This window comes from Protopterus annectens, chromosome 1.part2, assembly GCF_019279795.1.
Source record: "Protopterus annectens isolate FY-2018-M chromosome 1.part2, PAN1.0, whole genome shotgun sequence".
NCBI classification, from domain to species: domain Eukaryota; kingdom Metazoa; phylum Chordata; order Ceratodontiformes; family Protopteridae; genus Protopterus; species Protopterus annectens.
Window position 1 is genome coordinate 1,114,381,333 of NC_056727.1, and position 15,371 is coordinate 1,114,396,703.

A 15,371-nucleotide genomic window follows, 5' to 3' on the forward strand; every position below is an offset into this window, starting at 1 on the left:
CAGTCCTTGTGTATAAGGAAGCTCCTATAAAGTCTATGGTAGGAGTTGCATCGAGCAGAGATTTTTCAAAGTTTATTATAATGCCCAGGAAACTGCATATGTAGAACTGTCTCTCGTTCCTCCAGTTGATGCCTGGTGGTACTGTGGATGAGCCAGTCGTCCAGATACAGAAACTGGATCCTTGCAGGATAGAGTGAGCCGCTACTACTGTCATGCATTTGGTGAATACCCTTGGGGTTGTGGTGAGTTCAAAGGGCAGAGTGTTTAATTGGTAGTGACCGAACTGGAAGGGAAGGAACCTTCTTGAGCACATGTCCATCTTTGTCATCTTGAAGGTCTATTAAGCACATCCATCATTCTTTCCCAGAAAGGGAACAAGGGACTGAACAGTGACCATCCAGAATCTGTTTTTCAAAAACATTTGTTCAAGTTGCCAAGATCTAGAATGGGTCTCCAGTCCCCTGTCCTTTGCATCAAAAAGAGATGCAAAGCGAGATTTTCTGGTCTGGTGGGACCTCCTGGTTGACCAGCAGTTTCTGAATTTGTATGGCTGCTTGTTCTCTGACTGGGTGGGATGTCTGAGAATTTCTTTGAAGGTGGGAGTACAGAAAATGTTATACAACCTCTGGAAGTGATCCTCTTCACCCATTTATCTAAAGATACACAGCCAGTCTCAGGTGTAGGAATAAGAAACCCAACTGTCTCCAGAGGGAGACAATTGGGCCTCCTTTGAGTGCTGGAAGGGTTTACCAAAGAAAAAACACTGGAAACCAATTCTGCGGGTCTCCTCTGCTACAACAGCAGCGTCTGCGGGCCTTCTCTGCTACAAGGGCAGCGTCTTCCATTAAAGTCCTCCTTTGCCCCTAGGGGAACTCACCACGCGTGCTGGGTAAACCCTTGTATTTCCTGAGCCACATTTTTCCACTGCTTTGCAGATTCCTAGAAAAAAAGGAATGAGTGGAAAAACTTTCCCACAGCAGAAAGGGTTTTACCATCCTTTTCACACCTGGTCAAGATGTCTGACTGTAGGGCCAAACAAGGATTAGCTGTCAAAGAGAGCACTGACTAAGACTTGAAGGGCTCTGCAAAGTCATAGGTACATCCAGGTGTGGCGTGCCTCCTTCTGGTGACTCCTGAATTCACTGCTCTAGTTCCTTCAGCTGCATGTGAAATAAACCTCATGGAAAATTTAGATATGGAGGTTAGCAATCTAGTAAACTGTGCCAGGTAATTCAAGGACCCAAGAGCAAAGGTTGATGACAAACCAGATTCCCTAACCTATCCATTGTCAGACTGATAGGAGGATGGATATAAATATTTTCCTCTGCTAGTTTCTTCATGGCAACTGCTACCATGCCATCCACAGGCAATCCCTTGGTCCAAAACAGGTTCATCCTCAAGGGCCTTGACAATTTTGTCTGGTCTTTTGGGGATCAGCTCAATGGCATCAGGCACCTTCCATGCCAAAAAGAGGTAAACTCTGAGCTCATCGGTGGGCAGACACCCAGAAGGTAGCTGGGAAGGTACACAGATTCCTCAGTCAAAGGGTTAATGGGCTTCCAATCAACCCTCTGCTTATGGATCTGGGGACCTCTTGCCTTCCTTGAAATTCATGTCCACAGTGATTGACTCTTCCATGGAGTCCAGGTGCTTCCTCTTAGTTTCTTTGAGGGACTTTAAGTGGGGGTGATCTGGATAAGTTTTGGAAGAGGGAGTATTCCTGAGAATTTGGTACTAGCTGTCCCTGCAGAGGGAGTGACAGGGATAGTGGTTCGGGGGGGGGGGGGGTGCTGACTTAGACTGATGCACAGCCTCAAAACACAGAACCACCAGTTGACAGGAGGGACCCTGGAACTGGAGACAGACAACAAAACTGTAGTCTTCTCCTGCACTGATGAGAGCTCAGGAGGTCAAAGCAGTGCTCATCTGTGCCGAAGCTTCGAGGTGCAGGGGAAGGCTCTGAAAAAAAACAATATGAGCCAATTCTAACCCCCTAGAACAGACAGGCAAGCTATGGCCCCCCAACAGCTCTCTGGCTCCGATTAAGAGAAAGAACTCAAGTCAGTTCTGAAGATACCCTTGTCTTTAACACCAGTCAGTACTAGGTGGCTCACCAGTCAGTACTAGGGTGGCTCGCAACAGAGGACTCAAACCTCTGTAGAAGTTAAAGAAAGGGAGAGGCTGAATGAAGCAGACCCTGACCCATGGGGGACCCTAAGGGAGTCCCCTGTCACACCTTAAGCCCACAGAATCTTCCTCACCAATTTTCCACATCTTCTGTAATGCTCTTGGAAGAAGCGGAGACAACAGATGGGAGACCTGGGCCTTTCCAAGAAAGGGGATGGCAATCTGTCATAACAGGGATCAACAGTACGGGGAATAAGTCTTTGGAACAGAGGAACTTTACCAAGTGGTGTTTGTTCCAAGGAAGTCTGCTTAGATGTAAAGTTGGTTCTCAGCTAACTGGTGCCAATGTAATCTGTTCCGATGATCCTGCTGGGTCAGACAGAAATGGTCACAGGTTCCAAAGAAACAGTTAGAACCAAGAGTTTCTGAATCTTGGCACCCTGTACCATGGGAGAGATTGTGGCTGAAGTCCTCTTCTTGGCCTTCTGACATTAGAAGAGGAAGAATCTGGACTGGGCTGAATAGATTTACTTTTGACTTTACCAGTGGCGAAGCTCCAGATGTAGCCTCCTCAAATGAGGAGGAAGACTGTGATCATTTTTTCTCCTTTCAACCAAAAAACTGTGGGGCTGAAGGAGTGGCAAAGAGCGACAAAGAGCAATTCTCTACAAATTAAGAGCATCTAAGCAGTATACACAGAGCGAATGAGAATTGGAGTACAGATGATAGTCAGTGCTACACAAGTAGAAGTTGAAAGAAAAGGGGGACAGGAAATGCTAGCGACAGTACATAGAACTACTTTAAGGGAAAGGATAGATGGATAAGCAAGAAAAACGTTTCATTTATCTGGCTCGAGAGACCAATAACCATGCCCGAACTCATTGCAAGGTGGTAAATGAGATCAGAGATGGAACCAAAGTGCATTGTGGGTAAGGATAGTGAGTTTTTGGTTTCCATGAGCTGTAGAAACAGATACAGGTAACCCAAGGAGCTACTCTTACAGAAGCATATGGACCCCCCCCCCAATCTCTTAACTCCCATAATGGTGCTCATTACATGTACCATCTCCATAGTAAGCATATGCACTGCCACACACACCTAGTGCTGTGTATCACTTAACATGAGCTGAGCAAAGGAGACTTCCTATGGGTTTAACAGGAAGTCTTCCCTCTACACATTACTAAAATAACACTGTAGCCTGGGTTTCATCTCCCTCAGCCTGGGGGGGCTTCTATGAAAATTAGTACCAATACATGCCTAGTACAAAGTAGGCTTAAAATGATCAGTGCTGCTCACTGCACACATACAAAAAATAACCAGGGCATGTAGCATTCAAGATTACATGTGAATACTAACCACACAACATGCCATATCTGTGGCTAAAGAGCCTTCTAGAATGGTTACAGCTATAAACATGGGAGATTGTGAATGCAGCGTTTACCACACTTGACAGATCTCTGAAAGTTGTATTAGACACCCACCTCTGCATAGATCCCAAAGGATTTCCAAGCCTTTCAAAAGTTGGCAAGTTAGATCATACTTGTCTGGGTATGATAGACATACAGAAAGGCCAAAGATCACTGAAATCAGAAAGATTACACCTATACAGAAAGACAACTTTCTGGCTACACTGTTCAAAGTCTGGAAGCTTCCAGACATGGGCATAAGTAGGAACAGACCCAAGGATCCATCCAGAGATTAAACTGTTTTGTTTGGAGGTGTACGGATCAAAACTGCAATCTAAGGCCAGCCCACATCACAAATCTAAGGACCTCCATTATGCATGTTTTTTCTTTAATGGTTCTGCAACTTGGCAGCCTCGAGCGAGAAACTCTGGGGGGGGCGGGGGGGGGGGGTACCAGTGAATCACTTAACTGCTTCCAATAAGTCTCCATAGTTCTGCAATGATAAATGCAGAGTGAAGGGTGGAAAAGTATTTCATCACAAGTGTTAAAATGCCTCCGCAAGTCACTAGTTTGACAATTTCTGCTTCTGCTTGTAGTCCTGATCAGACCAGACTTTTCCAACAAGCCTCTTCCTTGAAAAGGTGGATGATACTGGTCTAAACAGTACAGCTTGTAGCTTAAGGCAGCAAGCAGAGTTGGCAGATGCAATCTTCAGTTTTGAGCTTCTAGTAAAGAAGCTATCAAAACAATCTATTCATGTGAGTACCATCATACAATTGCCTTTCTTTGTTGGGGGGGGGTTGTAGCAGTAATATGAGCAGAACCCTAGGCAGTTATTAGGAATCAACTAGTTTGGCAAACTGACAGGATCCTCTTCAGCACTGCTGCCCTGTAGACAGCAACATCTCCAAAATGGAGTACAATAGAGCTTTCCTACAGCCAGCTTAAACATTCAAGCTCCAACCATGTTAAAAAGTAGAGAACACCCTTCACCAACTACAAGATTGTTAAAATACTGGAAAGCCAAAATTGCTCTACAAGCACCTGAAGTGCCTCTCGTGGTAAAAAATCTATTTTCAGAATGTCTTTCCCGCCCCAAGAAATTACCAAAACTGGCAGGGATGGCAAAGGTGTAATAAAGGAGTAATTCACTGTACTGTAGTGCAAGTGTTATTTTGAACACCAAGGATTTTTGTCTAAAATACAAAATGTTTCTAGCAGTGGTAGCTGCATAACAGCAAGTGTAGAGATGCTTTCAGACCCAGTGCCCATGACAATGAACATCCTAGCCACCTACAGAAGACACAGCCAGTGCCTTGCGTAGCAACACAAAGGCCAACAGTGGACTTAAAAAGACAGATTCACTGGTAGCCACCTTGGCTATTAGGGAGGCTTCCAGTAACTGGCATGGGACTTAGGACAAGTCACTAGCGTTAGTGTCACATCCTACACCACTATGGCTTTTAGAGGAGCATGCCTGACTCTTAAAATCACCAAGTGGGCATTTTACACCATAGCCCATTCCCTAGAGATCCTGGGAGCCACAGACTGTGGTCAAAGCCAACCTGGTACACAGGCACAAATACAGTGTGAATGCCTGGCATCTACTCCATGAACTGCCAATGTCCAGAACGTCATGTGTCTATGCACTAGACAAGCAGTTCCCATGATTAAGAGGCACAGGAAAAAATAAGACACCACATCACTGGTGTGGGTTGGAAACCCTCCACAAGCCCACCTAGTTGGAAGGTACACAGGTGGGTTACACAAAGCAATACACATACTATTTAAGGAGAAATCTACATAATGGATAACCCCTACTCCCCATCTGCAAACTGTACCTTGGCAGAAATGGAGTACAACACAGCCCATGCAAAAAACAATGCCACTAATCACGTTTGGAAACAAAAGGGATGCTTTTGTCTGGACACACAGTGGTTACACCACCAAGCACGTTTAGCACATGGCTTGTTGTTACAAACATCCCAGTAAGGGTCCCCACAGCAACAAGACTAGCAATGTTGGGGCAGGCAAGAGTCTAGACAAAAGCAGCAGCAGTACCACGAGACAGGAGTAATAGAAAGCACTAGTTTAAAGACAGCAAATGCACACAGCTATGGGCCATGAGGGAGACTGAACATATCACATTTATGATATAAGGTGGCGCACTCCCTGGCAACACACAAAAAAAAAAAAAAAAAATCAGTCCAAGTTAAGGGAGGGGGCAGGGCACATCACTTGCACTGGAGATAAGGGACAGAGACAACAGATAGCAACATTTAACATGGGGCAATGTCATGACAGTAATTAGTACGGTTCTCTGGTAGCATATTGTGGAAAGTCTAGGGTTGTATCCTCCAGTGGTGGGATCAGGTTGTCATGACCACTACAAATGTACACTGTGGTAGGCCACAGTCACAGGACTTAATGAAAGCCACTGACTGACTTTGAATACAGACACCCAAAGCATCATCCACAAGCATGTGTGCAGAGGCAATAATGAAGGTGAACTATCCTAGTTTGCTACCAGCCTGGTGAGGGTCCTAAAAGGATCACCACCCACACACAGTAAACAGCTGGGTGTGCCACATTAGCCAAATACATCAGCAAGGCCCACAGCGGCTACTGTGTAATCATAGGGTTTGCATGCACCTGGTCAGTTTACATCTGGACCAGGCAAGGTCAGACATTACATGACCTGCAGAGGTAGACTAGTACCACTTCGCAACTCCCACTTTCTTTCAAGACCACATTTGCCATCAGCCAAATAAGCAGCAAAGTCACCATAATGTCAGTAACAGGTGTTTGTGCCTAGATCACTGTCCTGCACACTTACTTGTGCCAAATGTACCCAGATCAGAAACTGATCTAGAAACATGGCTGTGCAGTGAGCCCCCCCCCCCCATACTTCTCCCTATAGTGGGAGATTTGTCTATCTTTGCAGGCATACTTCTCCCTATAGTGGGAGATTTGTCTATCTTTGCAGGCTAGGGACTCCTCAGGAACCCAGGCAGGGATCTCTGTAAAAGGAGGGCTGCCCTGCAGATGTTGTGTGGGGCTCAGCTTGTACTTGAGGCGTACAGTACTTGTGAGCCTACCAAGACAGTCACACACAGTGGCACTGTGTGCAAACTGCATTATGTGCATGTTGTCATATGCTACAGAAGACCAGCACACATCTGGCAAGTGCAGTCTTCAATAGATCCTGTGGCTGTACAATCATGATACAGTTGACAATTCACACAAGATTATAACCCTACAGGATGCACAGTGGCAGGCAGTACACATCTTCAAGATGGGCAGGCAGTACACATCTTCAAGATGGGCATGTCTCCCATATATAATGTTGGTTATTGCAGTTGTAGCCCAGGGGTACCTGAAAGGACACAAGCAAAAAAGATACTTGATAAATGAACACTACCATATAGACATGTACTGGATAGAACAAACCTAGCATCCTGCCACTCACTGCTAGCACCACTCCAATATCTAAGCCAGCCAACAGTTATGAAGGTCTGCAATCCCACACAAAGAATCAGGAAAAGGGACACTGCTGGGAGTGGGCAAAGCATTGTTGATGTTTCATGCCTTGGCATTTGCACTAACAAATATTGGTTACACTCTACCACAACTGTTGTGTGGACCTGTTATGGCTACCGACATTAGTGTCCAGAACCACTCTTCCCACATGATTCTGATGCTGCCCATCCACAGCAGCTTGCCCAGGATACACAAGCTATGTGCAAGAATGTGCAGCAACTACCATCTCAGAGCTGGAGAACCTTCCCAGCAGTTTCCACTCTAGGAAATATGGCAAGCCCTCACACATGGGCCACGTGTCAAGTAGTTTGACACTTGGCACAATAACCCCCCCCCCCAATTCTGCAGCAGGTTAGCAGGCATCCGTTGTGTTGCACAACCCCTATCCTCCCACACTGGTGAAATGGACTTCCTACTTTCTTGATGGAGCTTACTGGCACTATGTAGTTGCACACCAAATTACATCTTCCCCTTACAATAAATTGCCATAACCACTGTGATACACAGGTCTTGATCTCAAATTCTGTCCCTTCTAGCTACCCAAATGCCCACAATTGGGCTCATAACAGGTGGACATGTCAGTGCCATGTAATTTTGAATTTCCACTCAAACTGCTGCTGGGGTACATTGCCAGCTTTTTGCCTGCAATATTTTATTGTCCACGTCTAAAGATGGTCTGTTCAGTGTTACAGATTTAACTTAAGCCTTTGAATGAATGCTAAAACAGTAACCAGCATTTATACCACATGAAGGGCCTTGTTGCACATTAAATACATTAGCATGACCAGTGTGCCAGATTAGCATGAATACCTCTAAATTGTATGAATGTGGGCAGAGCTTGCAAACTGGTCAAAATTTATTCTTAAATATCCAAACAGCATTAAAAACGTGTTAACCATGTTCAACATGCTGCTAGCAAAGCATACAACCAATATGCTTGTGTACATACTCCATGTGCATCTGAGTGTCATGGCACTACACTAAATGTGATTAGTGCCATGCTAAACTGTATGCCATGAGACTAAAACATACATCCACATTGAAGTGAAATGCTAAGTCTGCCCATAGTGTGTAGGGGTTATTGCTTCCCATAGGCATGGTGAACTGAACACAATGCTGTGACTGGTAGAGCAGGGTATTGCAGTCCTTTACACAAGGTCTTCTGCACACCTGTTGGGAGGATGGCAAGTGATGCAATTCACACCAAAAAGTTCTGAACAGCACAGACAGTCCTACCCGTAGAAGGACCATCCCAAGCTGCTTCAGCAGTGAGATTTACACGATTATGGAAGGAATACAGATACACAAGCATATTTTTCCCTTCCTCATCTTATTACCTGATGCAACCCTGTATAGAGGTGTGCATATTTAGTGCAGGGCAGGGCACCAAACATAGCAAAATTTCCTGGAAGGACAGATGCTTTTCTGGTAGTGTGGCACTCCACAGAGTACAGCTGCTCTGGATAAGTGTCCCAACAGGTTTTGTTCATCCTTGAAGGTCCAGTCGTGGTGGAGACAAACACCAGCAGTCACACACAGTCACAGCTAATCAAAGTGCCTTTCAGCATGGGACAGATACCTCTGCGGGTGAACTGAAAGGATCATTTGTGGCCTCTGACCACTGTTTTGAGTGTAGGCTCTTCTGCAAGTGGCTTAGAGGGGATTCCAACATCATTTGGAGAGGCTGGTGTCATTTGAGGTGTGCAGACAACTGGATGCCTGCTTCAGCACTGTAGAATGCCTCCTGACACTGCTAGTCATTGTGCAACTAGTAGGCAGCAACAATTATGCCTCCAGAGGTGCAGCCTGCACAATCCATCAGTCATGGAGCTGAACTGACTGGGTGTGTGGTACTCTGGGCCAGCCAGGCACACATGCCCATGGCGCCTGCCTAATCCACAAATGTTCCTCTTCCCCAGAGTCAACCCCCCAGCAGTCTTGTTTCCATCCAGTGTCAACCCCCCAGCAGTCTTGTTTCCATCCAGTGTTGATTTATAGTAGTCCCATTTACTTGCATTGGGTCTACTTCTGCCAATTTCTCCCTGCATCCCTTCAATCTCTCTACCTACCCTCCAACTATACACATTATGGGGTGCCCTATACTACACAAGCGGTCCTTCCCTTAAACACTTTCAAGTGAGTAGGAAAGGGAGAAATAAGGAAATAGCAAGCAAATGAGTTTATTACTGCGCAAATTTTCAGTGGGTTAAGAGCAGCAACTATGCAGTGACTGCCTTGACAGGGACATCTGCCACCTCACTCATGGGACAGTCTATAATGCTACTTGTCCACTGTGCCAGCTTACCACTTGTGTAATGTTGCTGCTTTCTATACAGTCCTTTCCCCTTTAGATATTGGGTCTATGCTGGTTTTAACTTTGTACCCGATTAGCTTTGGATACTGTTACACTATATGCTTCACATCTGTGATGAAGCTGCTCTGAATCCAGGCCTCAACTACTAGCACAGTAATTTTACTCATCTTGCCCTATACTATTTCCATGCTATACCTCCCTCTGTAAACATGGTCTTTGCAGTTTTCCTGAAGTCATTTAATAAAGTTAAGTTTGTACAGTGAAATAGCACAGGTTAGTAGACCTTGACTAGCAGCTAAGCAACTTGCACCAATATGCCTTGTGGAATGTACAGACTGCTGCAACGCAGTGCTATTCACATACTTTGCACTCTTCATGGACCCCAGGTTGGGCTAAAATGGTACCATTGCCAAACAGACTACTTGGTCAAGAGTTAAAGCACAAAGTCACTGAAGATGCTGTTTAAAGTGGTGCAATACACCTGTAATGCAACTACACATCCAAATTCTCAGAGCTCATACACATATGCCCACTAAGCGCTGGGCAGCAGCACAGGAATGCTACAAACTTCTACTAGCAGTCAGACACTGCATCCAATTCTGTTCTCCCTCAGGAGGAAAGCCAACATATGACCACACTGGCTAAACCATCCAATCCCTCACCCTCAAGCCAGTCATCTACTAACATTCAGTGACTAAGAAACATTAGGTGGCAACAGGGCCAAATCTGCCAGTATTCCCCCCCTCATTATCCATTGTGCAGTGGCAATGACCAAGCTTCCTTCAAGATACAGGAAGTTCAGACAGCCCATGTCCTGCAGAATGCTGTGCCTGAGGTCACTACTTGGCAGTCTGCAGTGCAGTAACTGGGGTCACCCAATACAAGTGACAAACTGCCCCCCCCCCCTTTTGCTAGTCAAACTCTGGCAGTCATTAATGCTTAACTACTACAGTCAACAACCTGGAATGAAGTTCCATAATGCCAATAACAAAGATAACTGCAGACCAAGATACCCACATACATAACCTTTATATTGCTAGCTAAGTCAATGTTTATACAAGATTACCTCAAATTATGAGCAAATGTTTGTTTTCGGAGCTCATGCTCCCTTTCATTTGTATAGCTCCGGTCAAAATGCTGCTTGTAATGGTTGAACACATGATGAGATCGGTCTTTGTGGCCAGTATGTACAAAATCTTGCATGGGATTGACTAAAATTCTGTGTTCCACACCAGGCCCTGGAAACCCTTCACAAGTTAATCCTGCAGAAGGAAGAACAGAAAAAGCTTACAATGTACATTGCTACTAAGCAAGTGCAACTTTTCCTACATCTGCTTTAACACCACACAAAGCTTTAAGTGTGCTACTTAATCCACACCCTATAAAACCAAGCAAAAAACCTAATAAAACTAGAAACTAAACTGGTAGCAGTCAGATACCCTCCCTTCCCAATTAGGATGCTTTAATTGCTGAATTATTCCAGTCTTTATCCTATTTCAGTTCAGAAACAGTGGAAAGATGCTCAGCAATCCTAAAGCTTGTTCACATGCAAATATTCAGGAGTGCAGTCCAGCAGTACAGGGACAGTGTTTGTGCAATACAAGCATACTTCCACCTTTTGGACGTCTCATAAGGGCAATAATGCATAATCTGGCAAATAGCACTTTAAAATGTCGAGGCATTTTGATTGGAACGCAATACCTTTTAAAAGCTTCATTTTTTTAATGCACTAAGACTCAAATTGAAAGATTTTAGGTTTGGGTATTGGCCACTGAGGGAATTTGCTTTACAATTACTCAGGTTAAAGTTGTGAATGATTTTGAAAAAAAATGTAGATTGAACAACGAAACTAAAAACAGAATAGCACGCTATAAATTCTCTGCAACATCCAGTTTGAGGTATTCCACCTGCAAAAGTCGAGTCAAGTCAACTTGTCTTCAGAACCTCCTGCTGATACAGTAGCCTATACATCAACTTAAGTGGTGAGGCATTGTGGGTTCAGTCTTCCATGACACTGTAGGGATTTTCAGTACCATGAAAATTCAGAAGGTTGTCCTTATCCACAAAAGGAAAAGGACACTTGCCATATATGCAAACTATGCAGTTTATGATGGAAATAACAGATCCAAACTTCAAGGATTTGTTACTTATACTTGCTTCATGTTCAAAGAATAACAAATGCACTTTAAACATCTCAAACAAATTACAAGAAAAGTAGGTGAAGTCTGCAGTAATCCAAATCCCAGCTCCATGAACTGCTACCACCAAGGTGTGCAACAATATCCCCAGTTGAAGCATAGTACACATGTATTGTGCAGGATACTGCAAAACTATGCATAATGATCAAATAGCACTTGGTATTCTACCTGCAATGTGCAACTGTACTGTTGCACTGTAAGACCGTCCTAAGCCTTAAACATGCAAACATCGCCAGCACTGTACAAAAACAATACAGGTATACCAATCTACTTCAGCTTACCTGATGGCAGGTTGAAGACATCTGGGTCGACTTTTTGCCTGTAGTCTGTATAATCAATTTCATACTTGTCATAATGAGAACCTAGCAGAGAATTGAAACCCCTCATCTCATAGTGTACAGGAAGCAGATGTCCATCAGTAGAGTTAGATACCCAAAAGGTGTAGGTATTAGTTTTCTTTCCTTCAGTTGTGACATACTGCCACACAGTGCAGAAGTAGCCCTTGTAGAATTCTTTCTTAATAAGCTGTTAAAGACAAATGGGAATTTTTAATAGATACTTGTTCAGGCACCTTTATGGAAAGGGAAAAAAATTCACTCTAGTAGGCTAATCAGAAGTGCCACATATGTTAGAGAATGTTAAAGACTAACCAAATGCTTCTTGTAGCACTTCTAGCACAGCAGAGACTCTAACTATAGCATTTAGCATTCAAATAGCTTAATCACTGCAAGTGAAATTATGAGATGCGTCCCGAAAATAAGCTCGCCTTCATTACAAATCTGGCTTCAAGATCCACCTCAAACATGGTCCTCAACTACACACTGCAAGTTCCAGGCCAGATGAATTCAGTTTAGTACACACACTGAAAAATAACTTCTGCATTCAAAGTTGCAGCAAAACTTTGAACTCATACCATTAAGAGCAAATAAATCTCTGGCACCTCTGCTTTCAAAAAATCTTTCAGAGTACATCTTACTACGGATAAGCATACACTTATTTGATCAATTAAATCAGCTTTAGTGAATTCGTAATTGGATAACTAAAAAGGTTAACAATTCTTTTTAACCTTCTTATATTAAATGCTTCCAATTATAATGCTGCGGTGGTACAGCGGTAGCATTGTTACCTCACAGCAAGAGGTTCCTCAGTTAGATTCTCGGCGTGGCTTGGGAGTGCCTTCTGTGTGGAGTCTGCATGTCCTCCCTGCAGTTGGGTAGCATTCGTAAGACATGCGTGCGTAAATGGGCGTGCCTTCATTGAAGGTTGGGAGTAGAGCTGGCACCTCAGCATTTTGTAAAAATCTACTGCCAATCATTAGCGGACTGGAGTTCCGCTGTGGCGACCCATTCCCGGGAAAAAGCCGAAAGACAAACATATTAAATGCTTCCAAGAGAATCCCCTACTTAAGCCCCTTGGAAACATTGCATCATATTTTTAAATAAAATACCGCTTCCTTTCCTTCTTAAATGTTCCTTCATTTTCTCATTAGGCACCAAATCTAGTATTTACTTGTCCCAAAATAACTGCCTACAACCCATGTGGGTCTCCATTATGGTGTTCTTTAAAGTGCATAGCTGCAGGACTCTGAAATATTTGTTTTTGTTGTCCCTTATGTGCTCTTAATCTCACAGCACAACAATCTCCCCAATATAAAATAATCCCCAAGGGCATTTTAAACTAAACTATATATAATCTTTTCACTGTTGCAAGTGAAGGTGCCTCTATCAAGCTTTTTTCCATTAATATTCAAAACTATCAACTATATATTTACCTACTGTGCAACTGTCACATGGAAAAAGTTCCATGCCTCACTATACCATTTTCTATAATTTTTGGTCTCTCAAAGTTTCCATGTACCAACATGCCCTTGACACTCCTGCCTCTTACATGAAAAAGATTTTTTTAGGCAGGATTTTTCTCTGTATACGGGACCAGTAATACCTAATTTTTTCCAAAATATTAGAAAAATTAGTAGCCGTGGACACAATATAATTTTCCTCTACATTCTTTCTGCATTACTGTATTCCGTTCCTTTTTATTCATTACACCGTAAACGTACCCTCTGGTTCATAGCCCCTTCTATAAACATCAGCTGTATTTCGAACTTCCTTCTCACATTCCTTCCTATCACTGCATAAAAGTTTAACCCTAACCATTTCCCATTAAGGATGCTTATCAGTAGTAAGATGTACTCTGAAAAGGCTTTTTTGAAAGTTGAGGTGCCAGAGATTTATGTGCCTTTTTTTTTTAATACTATTAAGAAAGTGAAGTTTTGCTATTAACTTTGAATACAGAAGTCAATGTCTCTGTACTAAACAGTGAATTCATCTGGCCAGGAACTTGCAGTGTGTGGTTTGGTTCGTTCTACACTGTGGTGCTCAAATTGTCCTCACCTAGTTGAATCTATGAATCATCTATAATATGCCATCTATAATATGCCATCTGAAAAAGGAGTGGGAAAGGAATTTACCATTAACAGAAAGCAAAGTTCAACATTTTACTGAAATGCATAAAAATATACCTGGTCATGCATACAGCATGTCAGAATCAAAGACTCATGATCACAAAAGGATCTCACTCCCCACACCAGCCATCATATACTCCATTGCAAATCCAGTCCCCTGAACTTAACTCATCCAAAGCTTACATAAAACTCATTGCAATAAATATCAAAGCAAACAAATGCCTACTACAAGATCTTCTGAACAGAAGTAGTGTTGGAGAAATGGCTTTTCAGAAGGTGTGCTGTAGAGTTAGGAGCAAGGATAGGGTTGGCACACCCATGTACAGTGGATATAAAAAGTTACACACCCTGTTAAAATGCCAAGATTTTGTAATATAAAAAAAATTAGACCAAGAATAGTTTCAAAACTTTTCCCACCTTTAATGTGACCTGTACAATTCAACTGAAAAACAAGTCAGGGGAAAAAAGTGTACATGAAGCTGGTTACATAAGTATGCGCACCCTTTAATACTTTGCTGTAATTAAATCAAAAGGTGCTTCAACATTCAGTCTTCTTGGGTAGGAGTCAGTCACCATGGCACATCTTGACTTGGCAATATTTGCCCACTTTTCCTTGCAAAAGTGCTCCAAATCTGTCAGATTACAAGGCCATCTATTGTGCACACCCCTTTTCATGTCCTGCCACATATTTTCTATTGGATTTAGGTCTGGCTTCTGGCTGGGACATTCCAAAACTAAATTTTCTTCTGGTGAAGCCATTCCTTTGTTGATTTGTACACATGCTTGGGTCATTGTGCTGAAAGGTGAAATTCCTCTTCACCTTTCTAGCAGATTCTTGGGCCAAACGTGACCGATATTTGGAACCGTTCAATTCCCTCCACCTTTACTAAAGGTCCAGTTCCAGCAAGCAACCCCAAAGCAGGATACTGCCACCATCATGCTTCACAGTGGGGATGCTGTGTTTTTGCACCAAATGTACCTTTTGGAATTGCGGCCAAAGAGTTCAACCCAGGTCTCGGAGCACATTTTCCCCACATGCTTTTGTGAAACTATGTATTGTTTTGCAAATTTTAGCCAGGCCTGAATATTTGTGGGTAAGAAAAGGCTTCAGTCTTGCAAACCTACCCCACAGTCCAGACATATGGAGAATATGGGAGATTGTTGTAATTCTTGCAGCTCCTTCAGTGTCGCTGTAGGTCTCTTGGCAGCCTCCCTGATCAGTTTTCATCTAGTCTTTTTTTTTTTTCAATTTTGGAGGGACGCCCAGTTTTTTGCAGAGTCACTGTTGTCCCATATTTTCTCCACTTTTTGATGAGTCTTCA

At 43.3% G+C, this 15,371-nt stretch overlaps 1 protein-coding gene across 1 annotated transcript in view; it reads right to left on the reverse strand.

The window, feature by feature from the left end:
* The window catches only part of LOC122792253 (digestive cysteine proteinase 2-like), a 266,381-nt gene that overhangs the window by 150,431 nt on the left and 100,579 nt on the right, over positions 1-15,371 (reverse strand). Inside the window, exons 5-6 of the mRNA XM_044060003.1 lie at positions 11,867-12,110; positions 10,454-10,649 (exon numbers count right to left, since the gene is read on the reverse strand). Coding sequence (XP_043915938.1) covers positions 10,454-10,649; positions 11,867-12,110 — 440 coding nt within the window. The remainder of the gene's footprint in view (positions 1-10,453; positions 10,650-11,866; positions 12,111-15,371) is intronic.